This window comes from Scomber scombrus, chromosome 20 (assembly GCF_963691925.1).
Source record: "Scomber scombrus chromosome 20, fScoSco1.1, whole genome shotgun sequence".
Taxonomy (NCBI): Eukaryota; Metazoa; Chordata; class Actinopteri; order Scombriformes; family Scombridae; genus Scomber; species Scomber scombrus.
The window spans coordinates 25,036,983-25,060,786 of NC_084989.1; the positions used below are offsets into that span (position 1 = coordinate 25,036,983).

Here is a 23,804-nt window from a genome sequence, read left to right on the forward strand (position 1 = left end):
GTGTCTCTATGTGTGTGTATATGTGTGTGTGTGTCTATGTGTGTATATGTGTGTGTGTCTCTATGTGTGTATATGTGTGTGTGTCTCTATGTGTGTGTATATGTGTGTGTGTGTCTATGTGTGTATATGTGTGTGTGTCTCTATGTGTGTGTATATGTGTGTGTGTGTCTATGTGTGTATATGTGTGTGTGTCTCTATGTGTGTGTATGTGTGTGTGTCTCTATGTGTGTGTGTGTCTATGTGTGTCTATGTGTGTATCTGAGCAGCAGCAGATGCTCACCCATCATGGGAGAGGCTGTGATGTGGAACTTCAGACTGGGAACACTGGAGAGTTTCACCAACCTGCAGACGGACGAGGAGTCAGCAGATTAATCTCACAACAGACTGAGCCAACGTCTTTGTGTTACTATGGTTACAGCACAGCTCAACAGGGAAACAGTAAGAGGGAATCTGATGCTAAACAGACTGTGAATGTGTCAGATATCATGATATAATAACTCACACTGATGAAGCTCAATAGAAGCTGATCACATACTTTATATGACTGGGAGGAAACACTGAAGGTTTTCAGGGTATCTGCATGTTATTAAAGTAGAAATGTAATAACTTATAAAAAACCTCTTTAAGGAAAAATAAAACCTCTGCTGCCACCAACGATTCAACAGAATAGACTTTTGTTTACACAGTTATGAGAAATTTAAAAGCAGGAAAGAAATAAGCACAACACTAAGTTATATTATTATTTATATATGAATAAAGTTATTGTATTAAAGCTTCTACTAGTCATTACCACATGTGACTGTTGCACTCATTTAATATAATATAACATAATATATAATATAATATAATATATAATATATAGCATAATATATAATGAGACATATAATATAACATAATATATAATATAATATATAACATAATATATAATGAGCTATAATATAATATAATATAATATATAATATATAATATAATATATAATATATAATATAACATAATATATAATTAGCTATAATATAATATAATATATAATATATAATATAACATAATATATAATGAGCTATAATATAATATAATATATAATATAATATATAATGAGACATATAATATAATATATAATATAACATAATATATAATGATATATAATATAATATATAATATAACATAATATATAATTAGCTATAATATAACATACTATATAATGATATATAATATAATATATAATATAATATAATATATAATGAGACATATAATATAATATATAATATATAATATAATATAATATAATATAATATATAATATAATATATAATGAGACATATAATATAATATATAATATATAATATATAATATAATATAATATATAATGATATATAATATAATATATAATATAATATAATATATAATATAATATATAATATAATATAATATATAATATAGTATATAATATAATATAATATAATATATAATGAGACATAATAATGTAAAAGCAGGATGTTACAGTTGTAGTGGGTTAAATTGAGCTCATTATGACGTCATTTATAAAGGACTGTAACTAAAGATTAGTTTCATTATATTATAATAAATAACATAAACACATATAATGACACTCAGATCTAATTTAATACTTTAACTCCCACAATTACAGATATTTAAACACACGTTTAGACATTTTAAGGATCTACATCTTGTCCTCCTTCACTTTACACTGAAGCACATTTAAAATGAGGACAGCTGAATGTTTAATTAATTATTTATATGATCAATAAAATGACTTTTTCCTCCCAAATACGAAATAAAGCAGAAAATATTCACATTTAAGAATCTGAATCAGAGAATTTGGTCTTTAATTGTGACTCAGAAGAGTAGACGGGTCGTTAAATGATCGATAACTAATCAATGAATCAATGAATCGATTAATGGGTGAATGGGTCATGCTGTGTGTATGTGGAGCAAAGGTCGCAGCTAGCAGGCTAACAGCTGCAGGTAAACAGGGTCATAAAGAGAAGAACAGCTCCAGGTTTTAAACTAAATGACTCTTTCTTTACTTAATCTGTCTCTCTGTGATATTTAATAGTCACCGTTTGATTGACAGGCGACACTTTGTTAGTTTGTTTTGATTCATTTTAGCCTCCTGTTAGCTCCCGATGCTAATGCTAAAAACGAGCTAAAGTAAGATAAACAAACATCAGCGGACGTTTAATCACCTTCTGGTTTTTAATAACCGCCATCCAGCGAGGCACCGCAGCGCCACTGCAGCCATTTACACCCGGAGAAGGAGGTCCAGAGAGCGGGGGGGACGGAGTCAGAGAGGTCGGTGTGAGACTGTGGACCAGGCAGAGCCGAGAGGGGACAAGCAGAGCCGAGAAGAGCCGAGTACAGTCGAGAGGAGCCGAGAGGAGCCGAGTGGAACCGAGAGGAGCCGACAGGAGCGGGCAGAGCCGAGAGGAGCCGAGAGGAGCCGAGTACAGTCGAGAGGAGCCGAGAGGAGCCGAGTGGAACCGAGAGGAGCCGACAGGAGCCGAGAGGAGCCGACAGGAGCGGGCAGAGCCGAGTACAGCCGAGAGGAGCCGAGTGGAGCCGAGAGGAGCCGAGTGGAACCGAGAGGAGCCGACAGGAGCGGGCAGAGCCGAGTACAGCCGAGAGGAGCCGAGTGGAACCGAGAGGAGCCGACAGGAGCGGGCAGAGCCGAGAGGAGCCGAGTGGAACCGAGAGGAGCCGAGTACAGCCGAGAGGAGCCGAGTGGAGCCGACAGGAGCCGACAGGAGCGGGGTAGAGCCGACAGGAGCGGGGTAGAGCCGAGAGGAGCCGATTACAGCCGAGAGGAGCCGAGAGGAACCGATTACAGCCGAGTACAGCCAAGAGGGACCGAGAGGGGCAAAGTAAAACCCTAGAGGAGCCCTATTTGCTTCTTTAAATCTTCTTTTTGTTATCATTTTTTGTTTTCTTTTAATGTTTTTAATTTTTAATTTTCTTTCATTTTTATTTTTCGTTTTCTTTCATTTTTTCTATTCTTTTGTATTTGCTTTTAAACTTTGTCTTTTTTATTTTAATATTTTTTATATTGTTTTATTATTTCCTTTATTTTTTTTATTTTATTTTGTTCTTCTATTTTTTTATTCTGCCTTTTTTATTTCTATTTTTTTTCTTTTTAATTATTTTCCTTTAATTTATTTACACTTAATATTTTTAACTGTTTAATTTTTTTTATGTATTATTTTTTGTGTTCTAAAAAAACTTTTCTCCTCCTTTTATTTTGGTCTTTTTATTGCTACTGTTGTTTTTTTATCATCTCAAAACAAAAGCAGAATGTCAGACCACAAACTTTATTTAAGTAACAAAGGAAGAAATGTTCTTATGTTGAATCTTGAAATAACATTGATTTAAAATCATTATCATCATATATAGACACACACACAATGATAATTTGTGTCTAGTATGTTTTTTCCATAATTTTTAATTATCACCAAATGATTAAGATTCACTCTAGGTTGTGTGGAGGTTGTAGAAATGAGAATCTGAGTCTGAAATAAACTGAATGAATTATAGAACTATTAATAATGTTCAGATTATTATTAGAGGGACATTTTTCTGAATGTGACAATAAAGACAGAGAGGAGAGAGGAAGGAGAGGAGAGAGAGGAAGGAGAGGAGAGAGAGGAATGAGAGGAAGGAGAGGAAGGAGAGGAGAGAGAGGAGAGGAGAGAGAGGAAGGAGAGGAAGGAGAGGAGAGGAAGGAGAGGAAGGAGAGGAGGAGAGGAAGGAGAGGAGAGAGAGGAAGGAGAGGAGAGGAAGGAGAGGAAGGAGAGGAGAGAGAGGAAGGAGAGGAAGGAAAGGAGAGAGAGGAGAGGAGAGAGAGGAAGGAGAGATAGGAAGGAGAGGAAAGAGAGGATGGAGAGGAGAGAGAGGAAGGAGAGGAGAGAGAGGAAGGAGAGGAGAGAGAGAGAGGAGAGAGGAAGGAGAGGAAGGAGAGGAGAGAGAGGAATGAGAGGAAGGAAAAGAGAGAGAGGAGAGGAGAGAGAAGCACATTGAAGGTCCGGGAAGGAAGAAGTTTAGCTTATTGATGCATTAATAGCACATGAATGTTAACTCTTCATTTATGGATCTTTGGCGCCATCTGGTGGTAGAAAGATAAACTGCATGCTGTCAGTTTAATGAACAGATTACAGATTTATTGATCTAATCCTTTTTTTGGGTGAATGACGTGATGTAACCCAGTGTCAATATTAGTAACTGATAAATCAACTGTACTTTACAATAAGGCTCCTTTTATAGATATAAATGTTAATGATTCATTAATAAATGGATAAATAAACTGAATGAATTATAGAACTATTAATAATGTTCAGATTATTATTAGAGGGACATTTTTCTGAATGTGACAATAAAGAGATCAAATGAAAGCTTCTATTATTATTGATCATACTTTTTTTATTGGACATAACAGGTGATACAGCAGTTACATGTATTTCTGCCTGAGTAACACAAACATACAAATGATCAACTTTACTTGGTAAAAACACAAAAACAGCAAATAAGAAACATGTGAAAAGATTAGAAACAGATGAATTATCCTGTAAATGAGCTTTTTATTGTGGATATTTAGTAAGGCGCTAAACTGTCAGCTGTTTGTCCTCTAATATTCTGTTCACATACAGCCAGAGCTGCAACTATTAGTCCATTCATTGATTATCCATCAACACTAAATCAGCACTTCATCATCATTTTAGTCATTTTCAAGCTTTTCTTTGTCTGACATGATAAAAAACTGAATATTTGATGTTCTGGACTTTAGTTCAGACACAATGAGACATTTAAAGACGCTGCCTTTGACTCTGTGAGATTATAACCAGCGTTTTAGGCAAGACAGCTTTATTTATATAGCACATTTCATACACTGGGTCAATTCAATGTGATTTACATAAAAACTAAATATTAAACTGTAAAAAGAAGTTAAAACTAAACAGTAAAATAATTTTTTTAAAAACAATATTTTCACTGTTTTCTGACATTTTAGAGACAAAGCTATGAATGGATGAATCATCATGTTGATTGACAGCTGTACATGCACATCCAGTAGAGACACACATAAAAACATGTTGGTTTCTGAATCCACTATATGATTAAAAAATCAAGTCATTGAACAAGAAGCCCAAAAAACCAAATAAGAGGAGAAAGACCAAAGTTCCTCTCTAGGCCAGCAGATACTTACTGTCATTATGTGTGTTATAGTTAGTGGCTAAACTCTTCCAACATGTTTAAAAAGCTCGGTCACAACTTGACGTTTCAGTAAACTTTGAGCCGCTGGTGGTTTTCTCTCTGAGAGCTTCTGAGTTTCACTTTGGGTGTTGGACTTGAACATTGACTGAGACTCATAAGGATCAAAGCCACGACCTCCGAACCTCCAAACAGTCCTCTAACAGACTGAGATATCTGCTCTGAGAAAATCAGCTTCTGTTTTACAGCTTTTTAAATGTGGATATATGTGACTGACTAACTAACTGTCAGTCATGTGGAAACCATGTTGGCTTTAGAAACTCTATTTACAACCAGTGAGAGATCAGGTTGGTGCTAAATAACATGAGAACGTTTCTCTGACAGGAGGAGACTCTCCTTCCTACAGACCACACAGAGACACTGAGGAACCAGAATAAAAGAACCCAAACCCAGCACACAGAGGTTCAGTGAATGTGGTGTTGAAGGTGTGGAGGTGGATCAGTGTGTCAGAGGAGACTCTGTAGAAGGACAGAGTGCCAGCAGGACAGTCCACATATACTGCTACTCTGTTAGAGGAGGAGGAGGAGGAGGAGGAGGAGGAGGAGGAGGAGGAGGAGGAGGAGGAGGAGGAGATGGATGTTTGTCTCTTATTGTGATGGACAGAGTAACGACCATCAGAGCAGATCAGACTCCAGGACTGATCGTTAAATCCAAACCAACAGTCATCACTGTTTCCTTTCCTGCTGATTCTTCTGTAACTCACTGATATATAAACGTTTCCTCTCCTCTCGACCTCCCAGTAACATCGACCAGTCAGAACATTTCTACTCAGCAGCTGACAGACATCAAATCTGTCTGGATGATCAGGATATGACTGATCCTCATACACATGTGTCACCTTCCTGTTGTTATCAGACAGTTTGAGGTTTCTGTTCATTGTGTTTGGATCCAGTTTGAGTTCACAGAAATCTGATGAAGAGAACGAGACACAATACAGCTGCAGTTATTGATCAGTTATTGATGAGTTATTGATCAGTTATTGATGAGTTATTGATGAGTTATTGATCAGCTATTGATCAGTTATTGATGAGTTATTGATCACTTATTGATCAGCTATTGATCAGCTATCGATCAGTTATTGATGAGTTATTGATGAGTTATTGATCAGTTATTGATCAGTTATTGATGAGTTATTGATGAGTTATTGATCACTTATTGATCAGCTATTGATCAGCTATCGATCAGTTATTGATGAGTTATTGATGAGTTATTGATGAGTTATTGATCAGCTATTGATGAGTTATTGATCAGCTGTTGATGAGTTATTGATCAGCTATTGATCAGTTATTGATGAGTTATTGATGAGTTATTGATCACTTATTGATCAGCTATTGATGAGTTATTGATCAGCTATTGATCACTTATTGATGAGTTATTGATGAGTTATTGATGAGTTATTGATCAGCTATTGATGAGTTATTGATCAGCTGTTGATGAGTTATTGATGAGTTATTGATCAGCTATTGATGAGTTATTGATGAGTTATTGATCAGCTATTGATGAGTTATTGATCAGCTATTGATGAGTTATTGATCAGCTATTGATCAGCTATTGATGAGTTATTGATCAGCTATTGATCAGTTATTGATCAGCTATTGATCAGCTATCGATCAGTTATTGATGAGTTATTGATCATCTATTGATCAGTTATTGATCAGCTATTGATCAGCTATTGATGAGTTATTGATGAGTTATTGATCAGCTATTGATGAGTTATTGATGAGTTATTGATGAGTTATTGATCAGCTATTGATCAGTTGTTGAATCAGTGATTGATGAGTTATTGATGAGTTATTGATGAGTTATTGATGAGTTATTGATGAGTTATTGATCAGTTGTTGATCTATCATCTGTTTCTAACCCGATGTGAGTCGCACATGCGCGGGTGAGTCGGCCATCTTGGACAGTAATGTACGGCAACACCACTTGGACAAACTACTGTTACAGGTTGGATAGATGTGTTTCATTCAGGAGGAAACACACAAATAACTCTTCTCACAGAGCTGCAGCATTAATTCTGAATCAGCAGTTTGTGAACATTTAGTAGTCTGTGTTTAACCCTTCACTCTTCCTTTCCTTCCTCCCTCCCTCCATCTTCTTTCCTCCCTTCTTCCTACCTTCCTTCCTTTCTTTCCTCTGCCCTTCTTTTCCTTCGTCCCTCCCTCCCTCCTTCTTTCCTCCCTTCTTCCTACCTTCCTTCCCTCCTTCTTTCCTCTGTCCTTCTTTCCTTCCTTCCTTCTTTCCTTCCTCCTTTCCTTCCTTCTTCCTCCCTTCCTTCCTTGACTTGAGGACAACAGAAACGACTCAAACAGAAAAAGCTTCTTTCGGCTTCTACCTCAAACACCAGGAAGAAGAAGACAAAAGAGGAAGAGCTGATGTGGTAGTTCTGTTTGATTTCATTAATAATAATAATGACTAAAGGTTACTTGTGTTTAAATGATAGTATGTACGGTTGTAGAGCAGAAATATGTTACGCTGCTACTTGTTGGTTCAGGTTTCGTGGTCAGATGTAGAAAGCGGGTCGACTGAATAAAGTGTTTGTTCCGAGCGGAGCAGCCGAACATAACTGTCCAAGATGGCTGACGCGACTCAAATCAGGTTATTGATCTATGATGACATCATCTTCATCCTCAGTAGGACACGCGCACACACACACACACATACACACAGATACACACACACACTGTAACACATAAACACAGATACACAAAAACACACACACTGTAACACACACACACACAATTACACACACACACACACACACTGTAACACACACACACAAAAACACACACACTGTAATACATACAGATACACACACACACACACACACAGTAACACACACAAACACACTGTAACACACACACAGATACACACACTGTAACACACACACAGACACACACACACTATAACACAGACACACACACACACACACACACACACACACACACACACACACAGACACACACACACTATAACACAGACACACACACACTGTAACACACACACACTGTAACACACACACACACACAATGTAACACCCACACACACACACACAGTAACACGTACACACAGATAAACACACACACTATAACACATAAAGATACACACACACACACACTGTAACACACACACAGATACACACTCACACACACACTGTAACACATACACAAACACACACACACACACACACACACACACAGTAACACAGACACACAGATACACAAGCACACACACACACTGTAACAAACATACTGTAACACATACACAAATACACACACACGCACTGTAACACATAGATACACACACACACACTGTAACACACACACACTGTGTAACACACACACAGATACACAAACACACACACACTGTAACACTTACACAAATACACACACACACACAGATACACACACACAGATACACACACTATAACACATAAAGATACACACACACACATATAAACACACTGTAACACATACACAAATACACAAACACAAATACACACACACAAACACACACACACAGATACACACACACACACAAACAGACAAACACACTGTAACACATACACAAATACACACACAGACACACAACTACACACACAAACAGATACACACATAGTAACACACACACAAACACACACACAAACACACACACACTGTAACACGTACACACAGATAAACACACACACTATAACACATTAAGATACACACACACACACTGTAACACACACACACACACACACTGTAACACACACACACACTATAACACACACACTGTAACACACACACACACAGACACACACACACACAGATACTTCTAAAGCTAAATAATAATAATAATTGAAGAGCTCTCATTCTGACAGACACTTAAACACAACACAGAGCATCTGACATGAACTCTCCTGACCCGGTGTAACTGTAACATGTCAAGTAGCTGCGTGTCTACACATGTCCAGCCAATGTAGTTTCAATCATCCAATTCTGTGGATATTTTGTGACACTTTTTGGTTTTTTCCAACTTTACATGAACGTCGAGTGTATTATTGAAAACTACATTAGCTGTACATGTGTATACTTGTTATATTTGTTTAACTGGAAAAGCGCCTCAGCAGTTCAAGTGCATGACTGACTGCAACTGCTGCTGGAAAGCTAACACGTGGAAGTATGCTAGTAATGCTTATTAGCTCGTGAGAAAGCCACGTGACAAATGTTTCTTCACAATGCATAAATGTCGTATGGTTTTCATTTAGTGTATTTTACAGACTTACCAACACTTCCAGTACACTTCTACTGCACATTAAGCACCTCATTACCGTCCGCTATGTCGGCACAGACACCAAAGGCAAGCTACGGTAATGTAAAGAACACTTCCTGCGCAGTTTCAAATTAAAAGCATGGCAAAGGAAGTCACTGAAAAATAGCGGTTCGTCGTTTTGTCTGAGTTCTAGTATTTCAGTCTGTTGGCTGTACTTTTGTTTTTTAAAGTCATTCGCCAATTTATTCTGCTTTTATTTATTTTTTAATATTACTTTTTATTATTATTATATAACTGGAGCCTTTCTCAATTTATCTATGAAGCACTTTGGTCAATAGGTTATATGTTTGGTTTTTTAAAATGTTTTTTTAAGTAACTTGAATGTAACTACAATGCTAATTCTGAATTCATCATATAAAAATCACATTTGCATTTACATATTAAACTAAAATATTATCAGTAGTATATCAGTGATATTTTAGTATCAATATTACTCCTACAGCAAATGGTTTACTAATCTAAAACTCTGTTTGGTTTGCATTAACTTATTGTCATGCATACATGTAAACATGTCAAAATAAGACAAAGTTGAGTTTTGGCACTTTGGGGCATTTAATAGACGCCCCGCAACCCCCCCTCCTTTCTGATTGGTCACTACTGTCTCCAGGTCAGAGCCAATCCGAGGCAGAGTATGGCGGGTCATCATTGCTTGGTGGCAGAATTTGATTGCGGATCCAGATGTCAGAGAAAAAAGAGGTAAGTTGAGGAACAGACAGATATTTAAATTTAAATGTATTGAACAGCTTGGGAGTAATTCTGATAGTTTAATGACTTTTTTTCTTTTTTTTTCTTTTAACTTTATTTTCATTTCCGTAATATACAAAAAACTCTTAATAGGAAACATGTGCATTATTTTTACATTTCGTTGCAGTTTCACTCAATTCCCACATGAAAACTTAAAGAAGAAAATTATTATTATTAATCCAAACTATTGAGGGGTTATTTTCCCATTTGCATGAATGGATGTGATATTTACCCAAAACTATGATAATATGACCAGTTCTGAAAATTCTTTGGTAAGATTATCTTTATATAAAAGAATCTGATGTTTATCAAATGGTGATATTTTCTATTTTATTACCTATCCATTCAAAAACATCCTGCCAACAATGTGATGTCACTGTACAAGAATAAAAAAGAAGTTTCACAATCCAACATGGCTCAACCTCAAATCCAAACCTTTTCTTTAATGCTTCTGCTGCTGGATGATAACCATTCATCATTTTAAATTGCAATTCTTTGGCTTTTGGGCTGATGGGCCATTTCAGATATTTTGTAAATGTGTTTATAATGTTTAGATTACTCTCTTATTCTAACGTTTGTTGCCCTTTATGACCATAAAAAAGGTTCTGCATGAACATCTTTCGTATTATTTTATTACTGCATTTTTTATCAGTACTTAACATTTGTTCAGTTTATATCTGGTAAGACTATCTGTACACTGGAATGAGAGAGAGTATGTTTTATCAACTGTATTAGTGGAACTGGAATAGCTTTACATATGTTGCTGTATTCCCTATAAGAGCACTGCATAATAAATGTTTCATTAAAAGAGTTGAGTTGTAAGATTGAACCATGTTCATCCAACAGATCAGCAACAACACTTATTTTCTTATCACACCATTTTTGATTGTATAAGGTTTTTCTATTTGATGTAATTGCTATGTTGTTCCACAATCTGGATCCATGTGGACTCAAATTGTGGGTAAATATCATTTTCCAGTATTTTAACACTTGAACACATGAAAATTTGACAGTCTTAAAATCACATTGTAACAAAAATTCAAACCCTCCTACTTTAAAAAAAATATTTTATCCAATTTACTCTAAACATCCCTACCATTGATTCTATATCTAGTGTTTTTAAACCTCCTTTATTAGTATCTTTGACAAAATGTGAGTTTTTAATATAATGTACAAGGGAGAATGGAGGCTCTGTTCCTCCACCAGGCGTTTAAAGTGACCAATCAGAAAGGAGGGGGGGTTGCAGGGCCGTCTATCACACACACACAAACACTGTAACACACACACACACAGGAACTGACACACACACACACACACACACACACACAGACAGACACACACACAGACACACACACACACTGTAACACACACACACGCACATAGACACACACACGCACACACACGCACTGTAACACACAGTAACATACACACACAGTAACACACACACACAGACACACACACACAAATACAAATACACACACTGTAACACACACACACACACACAGATATTTAATGTTTTATGACTTTTTATTTATTGAGTTCTTTTATTTTTTGTGGTGTTTTTGTTGTTCTGTTCTGGTTTTTAGTCTGAATGTTGACTTTATGCTTCTTGTCTCTGTTTGTTTTGTTTTTTCTGTTTTTAATTCTTGTTTTATTTCCACAATAAAATAAAAAATAAAAATAAAAGCAGACTTACACTTCCTCAGACCTGGTGTCAACCATCGGACTCCAGCAGGCTGCAGGCTGAAAGGAGGAGGGGGGGGGGGGGGGGGGGGTTAACTTTCAACACTTACAGGAAACTTCAGTTAGAAAGAAGAAAAAGTCAAAGATTCAGTTGAGATCTGTGATCAGCTCTGACAGAGAAAATGTTTCCAGCTCTTCCTCCTCTATCACACATTGGGCCAGATGCAAGAACCACTCGTACGCACAGATTCGTTCTTAAAGCATGCGTACGAGTGATTTACGAGGATTTGCCGCATTCACCAATTTTATCGTATTTTGGATTTTCTCTTAGGTACGAACAAAATGTACGAGTGATGCAGACCTGTCGTACCTGTCACGCACAACCAACCTGCAGTCCTCCAAAGCAATAAAACACGACTGTTACTGTCTTATGGCAGCGTGCCAACGATATCATGTCTTTTGGGGGAACTCAATTTTTTCCGGTGGGGGGGGGGGGGGCTGACATCATACACTATAAGCAAGATATGATAATCACTTAATGAACACATAACACCTCCACACGGGTACCCTCATCTCCAGCTTCTTCTGCTGGCTTGCCCTGCGTTGTCATCCCGGGTGTTAGCAGGTCTGTGCTGACAGCAGTCCGGCAGCAGGTGTAACATCAGCAGTTGAGCTTCAGAATCAACTGACTTGGATTTTCTTTTTAACATCACTGTATGCTGACTACCACTTAACAGAGAAATGAATAATGTCGATCCGCAGGCTGAGCGATTATTATATTGTCAGTATTTTAGAGACCCCTGAGTAATGGGTGTGACCTACAGGGGATGTAGAGAAGGGGGGGAAAGTGTATACTATGTCCCGTTCATTAAATTACACTTCTGAATCCATAATCATGATGACATTACTCTGTTTGTAAAATTATTAGGCTATTTAGTATAAAGAAGTAGGCTATTTAACAATGTAGGTAGATATATCAGTCATTTGAATTGACAATTGAAACTATGATATAATGCAAGCTTACAATATAAATATTAGCGGCCGAAACTACAAAGCGACTTGTCCACCATATAAACTGACTATTTATTAATAACTGTTATTCATTTAATTGAAATATTGCTTATTGAAGTAATAGTTTAACTCCCTGGCTGATGACATCCTATGGCATAATTCATGTTAAATCATTTTTGTTTTTATTTCCGTGACGGTGCAACAGCTGAGACAGCGTTCACAGCACGGGTCATTTTTCCTCATTCTTTGTCTTTCTCAGGACCTTTAATTCCACTAACACTAAATAATAATATGTGTTTCTGTTGATCTATTTCTGAGAGCGGGACCTCAGTCTGAGAGCTCTTAAAGTTCTTATTCTTAGTCTTTAGTGCCATTTTCATGAATGGAGCTTCTCCACAACCTGCCGGTCGTCTGACCTTATTTGGTATTTTGGGGCGTCATTCATGTTAATTTACTATTCTCGGGAACGCGCGTTTATTTAGAACAGGTGGGATTCATCATGTTTACGAAGGTCATTTACGACTGTTTCCTGGTGATACGAGTGTCTGGTGAATCCGACGTGGAACACTCGTAAATTCCACCTCACAAAAAAGTACGACAGATTTAAGAAGAAAAATACGAACATATTCTTGCATCTGGACCATTGTCTGTCCATACCTGAGAGTGTCCAACTGTCTGTCCATACCTGAGAGTGTCCAGTCTCCAGTGTGGATCCTCCAGTCCAGCAGACAGGATCTTCTCTCCTGAGTCTCCTGGATGATTGTAGCTCAGGTCCAGCTCTCTCAGATGGGAGGGGTTGGAGCTCAGAGCTGAGGCCAGAGAAGCACAGCCTTCCTCTGTGATCAGACATCCTGACAGGCTGCAAACACACAAAACAACACACATGTCACACAGTGTGAGAGTAATGCTGTGTGCAGTCACATACAACAACAAACTGTCTCCAAACTAACTCACTAAAAGATGAAGTGAATCAGGGAGCTCCAGAAAGTTGAGCATCCAGCCAGATGGGAAGATTCAGCAGCATGTTTTTACCTCGTCATTGTGATCCCAATGTTCAAAACATTCTAATGTGTTTATGAAGAGTGAAGCTTTTGCCAAAAGGAAGAATAAAGATGCACTTTTATCACAGTGCTATGTCAACTTTTCAGGTTTTTTTAAACTCCACAAAATCAAGGAGCCTCCTGATATAAAATGTGACTTCACAGAGGTTCATCAAAGTCTCCACCAGACAGACTAGTCTGCTCTTTAGCCTGAAACTGCTGCTGGAGGATCCCTGTGAATACTTGGCTGTGCAGCTCCAACGGTTTTTACACACATTTAGAAGAAATGTGGGGAATTCTTCATTTTACAGCTCTGCTAATTTGTTGGAAAGTAGATGATAATTAGCAAATAATGACCAACTAGTTTCTGTCTAACTTCTGCAGGCCAGTAAACTGAACAACATTTTTAACCATTTACATTCTCAACTATTTCTGAATCATTTCAGCACATCAGTCCAACTTTGGACCAAATGTACTAAATGTCCATTTTTTTATTGTAGCCTCCATAAATGACTAATTACAGAGAAATACAACTTTTTTAGTAATTTTGAGGCTCAAAATCAAAACATTGGCAGGTTGTTTACATCCAATATCAAGTCAACCATCAGAGACACTTTGAGCATCTACAGACAGCGTCTCATACACACTGAGAGAGCCTGGCGTACTTATAAGGAGAACAGATACGGCTCCAGAGGGAACCGAACACCCACAGCTCTGAAGATGAAGCTCAGATTCATCGAGTGGAACCACTGGTTGGCCAAAAAACACTGTGATGGTTGGACGCCTTTTTAAAAGCACCACTGTGTTACTGAAGGTGTAAAAGTAGGACATAAACAGGCAAGAAATTAGACTTTCAAAATGTTCAACTAGTATCTTGATTCTTGATTACTGTGGTGTATAAGACAGAAACTACATGGAAATGATCCTGCAACAGCTCACTTAAATGCCATGATATGTGAGGTCAATTTAGTTATCTGCTAATTATCACATGACTGTTCAATTTACAGACCGGTACAATGAGATGTTAGCCAAATCTATAAAATCATCAGTGGTGTTTAATAATTCAACAACAAAAACAAAAGAAAACAATAAAATCTGCATAGAAAATAATTCTCTGCTGCTGAAGTTTAGAAAAAACTGGTTTGACAAATCACATCAACAGAGACAATCCTACACAGGTTTAATGTTTATCCTCTGAAGTAAGTCAGATTTGAAATGTTCATCAGTTGAACAGGTTATAAATGTTTTGTGTTTGTTATGTACATTGGGATCTACTCTAAAGACTAACGTAAAAAGGGTCGGTGTTATGAGCAAATGCTTCAGCCTTCACCTTTTTCGTCAGAAAATGCTTCATTTGTTTATTTATTTCACCTTTTGGTTGACAGAAGAAGAAAACAAGAACGTGTGATTATTTACTTTATTATACGTGTATTCTAAACTAAACAGGTTGATGAATCCTGACCTGAGAGTCTTCAGTGTACAGTGTGGACTCTCCAGTCCAGCAGAAAGCTGCTTCACTCCTGAATCCTGCAGGTTGTTGTTACTCAGGTCCAGATCTCTCAGACTAGAGGACTGGGAGCTGAGAACTGAGGACAGAGCTGCCCAGCTTCTCTCTGAGAGGTTACAGTCAGTCAGTCTGAAGAGACAATAATGAACAAGACAACAATATTTGTGTTGAAATAAGTCTAAACTTTGATGATATATAATCTCTGCCAAGCACCAGCTAGGAGATGTGACAGTTAATAATAAAGTAATCAGAATAAATAGTAATACAGTAATTTAAATCACATGGAACCAAAGCATGATGAGCTTCTTTATATCAGTCAAAGATGATATCTGTGTGCTGAACTGTTCATGAAGTTAAAGTAAAGAAACATGTCAGATTTTCTAAACTGTGAATCAGTTGAAACAAACATGATCTGACCTGAGAGATTCCAGTTCACAGTGTGGACTCTCCAGTCCAGCAGAAAGCTGCTTCACTCCTGAATCCTGCAGGTTGTTGTTACTCAGGTCCAGATCTCTCAGACTAGAGGGCTGGGAGCTGAGAACTGAGGACAGAGCTGCACAGCTTCTCTCTGAGAGGTTACAGCCACTCAGCCTGGAAAGGAAATATGAAGAAACAGAAAACAAGCAAGAAGTTACTTATTTTAAAGACAGCAGAATATTTAAATTATGGTGAATAAATCAAAATATCTGTGTACTTACAGAGCTTTGTTGGAGGCTTTGACCACTGGCAGCAGCCTCAGAAGAGCCTCCTCTGAAGCAGAGTATTTCTTCAGGTCAAACACGTCCAGATCTTTTTCTGATGACAGTAAGATGAAGACCAGAGCTGACCACTGAGCAGGAGACAGTTTATCTGTGGAGAGTCTTCCTGATCTCAGGGACTGTTGGATTTCCTCCACTAGAGAATGATCATTCAGTTCATTCAGACAGTGGAACAGATTGATGCTTCTCTCTGCAGACACATTCTCACCGATCTTCTCCTTGATGTACTCGACTGTTTCCTGATTGGTCTTTGAGCTACTTCCTGTCTGTGTCAGCAGACCTCGTAGGAGAGCCTGATTGGTCTGCAGTGAAAGACCCAGGAGGAAGCGGAGGAACAAGTCCAGGTGTCCATTTGGACTCTTTAAGGCCTCGTCCACAGCACTATGGTAGAAACGTGTCTCTGCAGATTCTTGTTCAGTTTCAGACTTTTGGGATGTTGTTTGTTCTTCTTCCAGCAGATTGACTCCAGACTTGATGAATGTCAGATGGACATGAAGAGCAGCCAGAAACTCCTGAAGGCTCAGATGGACGAAGCAGAACACCTTGTCCTGGTACAGCCCTCTCTCCTCTTTAAAGACCTGTGTGAACACTCCTGAGTACACTGAGGCTACTTTGATATCGATGCCACACTCTGTCAGGTCTGATTCATAGAAGATCAGGTTGCCTTTATGCAGCTGCTCAAAAGCCAGTTTTCCCAGAAACCCAATCATCTTCCTGCTCTCTGGACTCCAGTGTGGATCTGTCTCAGCTCCTCCATCATACTTGATGTTCTTCAGTTTGGCCTGAACCACCAGGTAGTGGATGTACATCTCAGTCAGGGTCTTGGGCAGCTCTCCTCCCTCTCTGCTTTTCAACACATCCTCCAGAACTGTAGCAGTGATCCAGCAGAAGACTGGGATGTGGCACATGATGTGGAGGCTTCGTGATGTCTTGATGTGGGAGATGATGGTGCTGGCCTGCTCCTCATCTCTGAATCTCTTCCTGAAGTACTCCTCCTTCTGTGGGTCAGTGAACCCTCTGACCTCTGTCACCATGTCCACACACCAAGGAGGGATCTGATTGGCTGCTGCAGGTCGTGTGGTTATCCAGAGGCGAGCACAGGGAAGCAGTTTCCCCCTGATGAGGTTTGTCAGCAGCACATCCACTGAGGTGGACTCCGTAACATCAGTCAGGTTCTTATTGTTGAGGAAGTCCAGAGGAAGTCGACACTCATCCAGACCGTCAAAGATGAACACAACCTGGAACTCTTCAAACCTGCAGATTCCTGCTTCTTTGGTTTCAGTAAAGAAGTGATGAACAAGTTCCACCAAGCTGTACTTTTTCTCTTTCAGCACATTCAGCTCTCTGAAAGTGAATGGAAATGTGAAGTGTATGTCCTGGTTGGCTTTGTCTTCAGCCCAGTCCAGAGTGAACTTCTGTGTTAAGACTGTTTTCCCAATGCCAGCCACTCCCTTTGTCATCACTGTTCTGATTGGTTCATCTCTTCCAGGTGAGGCTTTAAAGATGTCTTCTTGTCTGATTGTTGTTTCTGGTCTGTCTGGTTTCCTGGATGCTGATTCAATCTGTCTGACCTCATGTTCATCATTGACCTCTGCAGTCCCTCCCTCTGTGATGTAGAGCGGTGTGTAGATCTGATTCAGAAGGGTTGGGTTTCCTGCTTTAGCGATCCCCTCAAACACACACTGGAACTTCTCCTGCAGGTTAGACTTGAGTTTACGTCGACACCTGCCAGCAGGAGTTCCTGAATGAACAAACAACAAATGAAATCAATCAGGTGATTCTACAGTAAATTGGTAGAATGTAAACATTAAACTGCAGATGTTTATGTTTTCCTCACTATGAAATCTATTCAGCTAATCGGTTGTGGACAAACAGTTTCTGACTGTTTTCAGCTCAGAAGAATTCATAGATCTGATGCAGATGTGTGCAGCATATTAACAGCAGAGTTTGAAATATAAACCTCTCCCTTGTTGCCTCCATTTCCTCTCCATCATTTTAAATCTGTTAAAATCCTCTTACTGCTCTGCAGACGCTCAGCCAGATTCTCCTGCTTCATTCTCCTCAGGAAGTGCAGTGTGATCTTCAGAAATGCATCTCTGCTTCTCCTCCTCTGCTCTTCCTCCTCACCGTCCAACACCTCCTCGTCCTCACTCTGACTCTCTAAGCATTCTGGGTTATCTGGACTCAGAACCTTCTGCATCTTCTTCAGCTCGTTCTTCACAAAAGTGACGATGTTCTCCTCCAGCAGCTGGAACAGAATAATATATGAATGACAAAATCAAACTTAAATCATGAAGCAAACATCAGATCCATGTTGGACACACTGACAATCCACTGGTCTACAAAGTGCAGCATGGAGATGATTGTGAACACAATAGATGTAAAAGTAGTTGTTGTACATGTACAGACCATAAATATGGAGTCCAGCTGTGTTTGATGCTGCTGGGCAGACTGACCACTGGGAACCTCTGAGCTCTCCTGTTCCACTCTGTGGAGGAATCATGAAGAATGAGCTCACATTATGTCTGTCCACACAGAGACAAACACAAGCTAAAGGTCCATCAAGTGATATTTGGATATGAACAGAGAATCAGATGAGTCCCTGTAGTGGTAAAGCTTTACTAGTCCTGCTGATCCCACTGAGAATCAACAGCTCAGAGTCACTTTGGTTTAGTCCCAACAGCTCTCACCAACCCTCCATGAAGCTCTCCCTCCCTCACTGCACACTGCTGAAGGCAGCTACAACCAGTGTGTGGTTGTATGAGACTGGTTGTACTGGGCAGCTCCCAGTGTCAATGTGTCTGACTGTGTGAGTGTGAACGCTGCTCAGAGAACTTTGTCTGAGTCAATAAACGTTTAAAAACAGGACACTTGATAAGAGTGATGAAAACATCATTATGTTTTTATCTGTTTGAAATCCTCACCTGTGATCATCAGAGTGGCGTCCATCTTTGAAGGTATAAGGATGACCCATAGACCAATCACTGTTCATAGACACACAGCTGGGTTCAGGTTGGTCCAGCTTCCTCCTGATAGAAACACAAGATACATTCTGCTCAGCACCCAGAACACACTGACACTAAATCTGTCAGTGATTTAATACACCTACTGTACACAACACAGTAGTATCCAGCTAGTTATGGACTGAGCCGAAAGGCAATAGGGCGAGGACTCCAGAAGGGAGTCCTGCCCTTGCCTGGAGGCAAGGACCCTATTGTTTTTGTATCGTTTTTTATTATTATTCTATCGACACTTTGCGCCTCAATTTGACCCCCTAAACCTGCTCCAAAACTCACCAAATATGAAACGCACATCAGGTCTGGCGAAAAATTCGATAAAATGGAAAAACAAACAACGTCGAACTCTCTAGCGCCACCTAGAAGCACTAAAACGGCCACTACGCCTGATAGGAATATCGTAGAAAGATCAAACCAAAACTACATTTTTTGTCTTATCAAGACCTACAAATCACACGCTGACACCCTGACCTAAATCCAACAGGAAGTGCACAATTTGCTGTTACATGTGGAATTTTCGACGATTCTTGGCCTGCTACAAACGCTATCTTGTCCGAGGGCGTTCATCGTGGCGGCTTCAAACTTAAATAGCTGACTTAGCACACCCTGCTGCACAAAAGTTCTGAACAACTTTTTCATTACTCGTCCGGTTTGGATTTTAGAAGCCCTCAAAGGTCAAGTGCCCAAAAACCCTGGCCAAAACGCTCCCATAGACAATGAATGGGAGGAGAGTCTAATGCCACTTTGACCCTAAATTTGACCACCTAAACATGCTCCAGGACAGACCAAATTCAACACGCACATCAGGCCTGGCCATAAATTTGATAAAATAGAAAAATTAACCCCAAAAGTGCCAAAATTGGCTCTCTAGCGCCACCTAGAAACAGTAAAACGGCCACTACGCCTGATAGGAATGGCGTAGAAAGATCAAACCAAAACTCAATTGTGTGTCTTATCGAGACCTACAAATCACATGCTGACAACACTGACCTAAATCCAAAAGGAAGTGCACAGTTTGCCGTTACATGTGGGATTTTCTACAATTTTTCAGGCTTTTCAAAATATATATATTATTCCTGCATACTTTCAGTTACAGACTCCATTCAAACGTCAAAATGTAGCCACAAGTCTCATCTATAGATGTGTGTAATTTGGTCTGGCTATGTTTTATACTTTTTGATCTGCGGCCCGACATGTGCACCCTGTTCCTCTCCCATTCAATCCGTACTATGCCTGCTGTCTGTGCATGCTCTGTTGTCATGCACTCCAGTCGTTAACTACCATGGCAACGACTGTGTGTGTGTGTGTATGCAGCTGGCTCAGCCAGGTTAGTGTGCCATTTATTATTATGTTTCTTCAACCGCCTCTTTGCGCCTTAATTTGACCCCCTAAACCTGCTCCAAAACTCACCAAATGTGGAATGCACATCAGGTCTGGCCATAAGTTCAATAAAATGGAAAAACAAACAACGTCGAACTCTCTAGCGCCACCTAAAAACAGTAAAACGACCACTACGCCTGATAGGAATGTCGTAGAAAGATCAAACCAAAACTCAATTGTTTTTCTTATCGAGACCTACAAATCACGCGCTGACACCACTGACCTAAATCCAACAGGAAGTGCACAGTTTGCCTTTAAATGTATGATTTTGGATGATTTTTCAGGCTTTTTCAAAATATATATATTATTCCTGCATACTTTCAGCTATAGACTTCATTCAAACGTCAAAATGTAGCCACAAGTCTCATCTATAGATGTGTGTAATTTGGTCTGGCTATGTTTTATACTTTTTGATCTGCGGCCCCACATGTCCACCCTGTTCCTCTCCCATTCGTTCCGGACTATGCCTGCTGTCTGCCCATGCTCTGTTGGCATGCTCTCCAGTCGTTACCTACCATGGCAACGACTGTGTGTGTGTGTGTATGCAGCTGGCTCAGCCAGGTCTTATTGTGCCACCCAGGGGAGGAAACTTGTCATGATAGTTCAAGTTTATTGACTGTATTATTATGATTTTAGATATCTGTGCAGTCTGTCAACTATTTCACTGACATTGCTGTCAAAGTCTAGATCAAACACGAATTACATGAGCATGAACTACAAACATATCTACAGGTTTCACTGGAAATAAGTTCCTCTCCTGTTTGACTCATCAAAGTGGCAGTTCATTTCAGTTGCTCAGTCTAAATGTCTACACAGACAGAGAGAGAGATTGTGTGTGTAACGTGTATCTACTTATTGCAGTGTCCAATAAATGCCGGGTCTGAATGCGTCTAAATGCACCCGACGGAAACCTATCCGCTTCGCCGCGGCCCGACCTGCGCAAGGGGGCGAGGTCCCGCCCAACGCTGCTCGCAGCTTTAATTTTATATGAATTCACTGTTAACCTTAAACATGATTAACTGTATGAGTAGAGCTGGGTGGAGGCTCATTTTAATACAGTATAGTAAATAAAAGGTTGTGGGTGTGTTTGTTTTGGGTCAGTCAGCGTGCTCGCTGGGTGGTGAAACCAGTGGCTGCAACATATTTAATAAATATCAAAGTATAATGATGCAATCATTAAACACAACCAATGAAGTTTCATCTTTAATTTCCTGATGTTTTAAAGACATTTCTTGTAAACAGTGATGAGGGGCCCCGGCCCTCGTACCCACTCTAACATTCACTGTTCTGCTCTCAGAAGAATTTTCATGATTTAAGGTACTTGAAATGATTTAATTAATGTATTACATTAAATGTATGGTAAGAAATTCTGCATAAGAAACACACACACACACACACACACACACACACACACACACACACACACACACACACACACACACACACACATCTGATCTGGAATTTTATTTTTAATTTTATTCTTCTCTTCTCATGCTCACGAAAGGGTTAGGGTTAGTTGTGCTAAAAGTAATTTGAGAGAAACTAAGGTTTGTATTGTCTTCTATCTGAGTTTGGCTGACCGTTTAACTGTGATAAAGTACACGAAGTACATAACTCGCAGGGAGAACAGTACATTCACACTGATCTCTGTCCATCATCACTATGAAATGATCATCAATCAATAGAAATGATAGTTTGAGAAGTGAATTCTTCTTTCAAACATGTTGAATTTGAACAGTTTTAATAAAAACAGCAACAAACTGAAATGATCTAATTACCAACATTATGGATCATTATGGATCAGAAATATCAATAAATGATCCAAATCTCAAATAATTCAACTGAGAACTATTTATCCTGATTCAGGTTTTAACTCATATTGTCCAATAACCTGATTTTAATACTGAGAACTATTTACTTTTAATCAGATGAACGTTGTTGTTTAAAATCAATCAAATCATATTTGGAGCGGTCGCTCTGAAGGACTCACAGCTGAGTTCAGGTTCAATCACCAACACTTCCCTCCAGGAGAGATTCTGGATTATTGCAGTAAAATGTTTCATTTTGCAGTTTTTCTCATAAATTATGATCAAATCTGAAAAGAGAAGTTTGATAAAAACCTTCAATAAAAACATTTCAAACTGAGTCAGTTACATTTAATATGTAGTGACAGTTTACCTTGTTGCATCCAGATGTTGTTCTTTAAAATTAATGATTTCATCCTTTGACCAATCACTCTTCATAGACACACAGCTGGGTCCAGGTCCAGGTCCAGGTCCAGGTCCAGGTCCAGGTCCAGGTCCAGGTCCAGGTCCAGCAGAGTCTGGTCTGTGCTGCCTCCTTGTTCTTCTACACAACACACACAGAGCTTTGAGTGTGAATAATGATGGTGGAGAACAGTGATGGACAGTTAGAGATCCTCATCTCACCTCTGAGCTTTGGTCTGGCTGTCATGTTCCCCACACAGAGAGCTTTTAGAGGGAGGGACTCCCTCCTCTCTGTCCTCACTCTGATCCATGCTGCTGAAGTCACATCCACATCAGTCACACACACTTTCTACCTTCATCTGGAGAGGAAACACAGATCATCCTTTACATCATTTCTCCTGTCACATCCTAAATATCAGCTGCTCCTCCTGTGATTGGCTGTTATTCTCTGTTATATATCAGTGTGAATGCAGCCAGACAGCAGTGTGAGGCAGAGCATGCTGCCATCAGCTGCTGTACTTCTACTATCAGTCCACTAGATGGCGTCATGAAGCTGCAGTGAAGTGAAGAGCAGCACACATGATGCATGGAGGAGGATTTACATTCACTGACAGGCAGAAGGACTGAGAGCGACTACAGAGTCTCTGCACAAAATGACTTTATGCAACAAACAGCAGCAGATTATTTGAGATGCAACAACTGTGATGGAATTTATTGCATCTCAAGCCTTCAATATAACATTTCATCATTTCCCCTCTATCAACATTTAAACATTATTTAATTAACTAACACCTAATATTCACTTTTAATGAGTCTGTAAGTTTCCTGTAAAGGACTCTAATTAAAGTCATTATTTATATGTAACATAGA

At 39.1% G+C, this 23,804-nt stretch overlaps 3 protein-coding genes across 3 annotated transcripts in view; all 3 read right to left on the reverse strand.

Moving 5' to 3' along the window:
* eci2 (enoyl-CoA delta isomerase 2) overlaps positions 1-2,347 on the reverse strand; it is an 11,811-nt gene extending 9,464 nt beyond the window's left edge. The window contains 2 exon segments of the mRNA XM_062441453.1: positions 278-342; positions 2,204-2,347. Of these exon segments, the coding sequence (XP_062297437.1) occupies positions 278-342; positions 2,204-2,259 (121 nt within the window). The 5' untranslated portion in view covers positions 2,260-2,347.
* A 2,060-nt stretch (positions 2,348-4,407) lies between these two features.
* Positions 4,408-23,804, reverse strand: part of LOC134002169 (NLR family CARD domain-containing protein 3-like) — a 37,806-nt gene continuing 18,409 nt past the window's right edge. The window contains exon 11 of the mRNA XM_062441454.1: positions 4,408-4,955. The gene's annotated coding sequence lies outside the window, so the exon portion shown is untranslated. The remainder of the gene's footprint in view (positions 4,956-23,804) is intronic.
* LOC134002021 (NLR family CARD domain-containing protein 3-like) lies at positions 4,955-23,463 on the reverse strand. Its single transcript, XM_062441266.1, has 10 exons — positions 23,157-23,463; positions 22,906-23,076; positions 19,255-19,359; positions 18,740-18,818; positions 18,350-18,578; positions 16,271-18,071; positions 15,990-16,163; positions 13,711-13,884; positions 12,028-12,074; positions 4,955-6,182 (listed from the first exon to the last, which is right to left on the reverse strand). The coding sequence occupies exons 1-10, from the start codon at positions 23,243-23,245 to the stop codon at positions 5,614-5,616; spliced, it is 3,438 nt and encodes a 1,145-aa protein (XP_062297250.1). The 5' UTR covers positions 23,246-23,463; the 3' UTR covers positions 4,955-5,613.

What these genes read in the sequence shown, in the direction of transcription:
- LOC134002021 (XM_062441266.1), bottom strand. Translation starts at nt 23,245, where the DNA reads ATGGATCAGAGTGAGGACAGAGAGGAGGGAGTCCCTCCCTCTAAAAGC. An exon ending in CGCCACTCTGATGATCACAG is followed by an intron (nt 18,819 to 19,254) that starts GTGAGGATTTCA and finishes ATTCCTCCACAG; the next exon opens with AGTGGAACAGGAGAGCTCAG. An exon ending in GACACCAGGTCTGAGGAAGT is followed by an intron (nt 6,183 to 12,027) that starts GTAAGTCTGCTT and finishes TCTCTTCATCAG; the next exon opens with ATTTCTGTGAACTCAAACTG.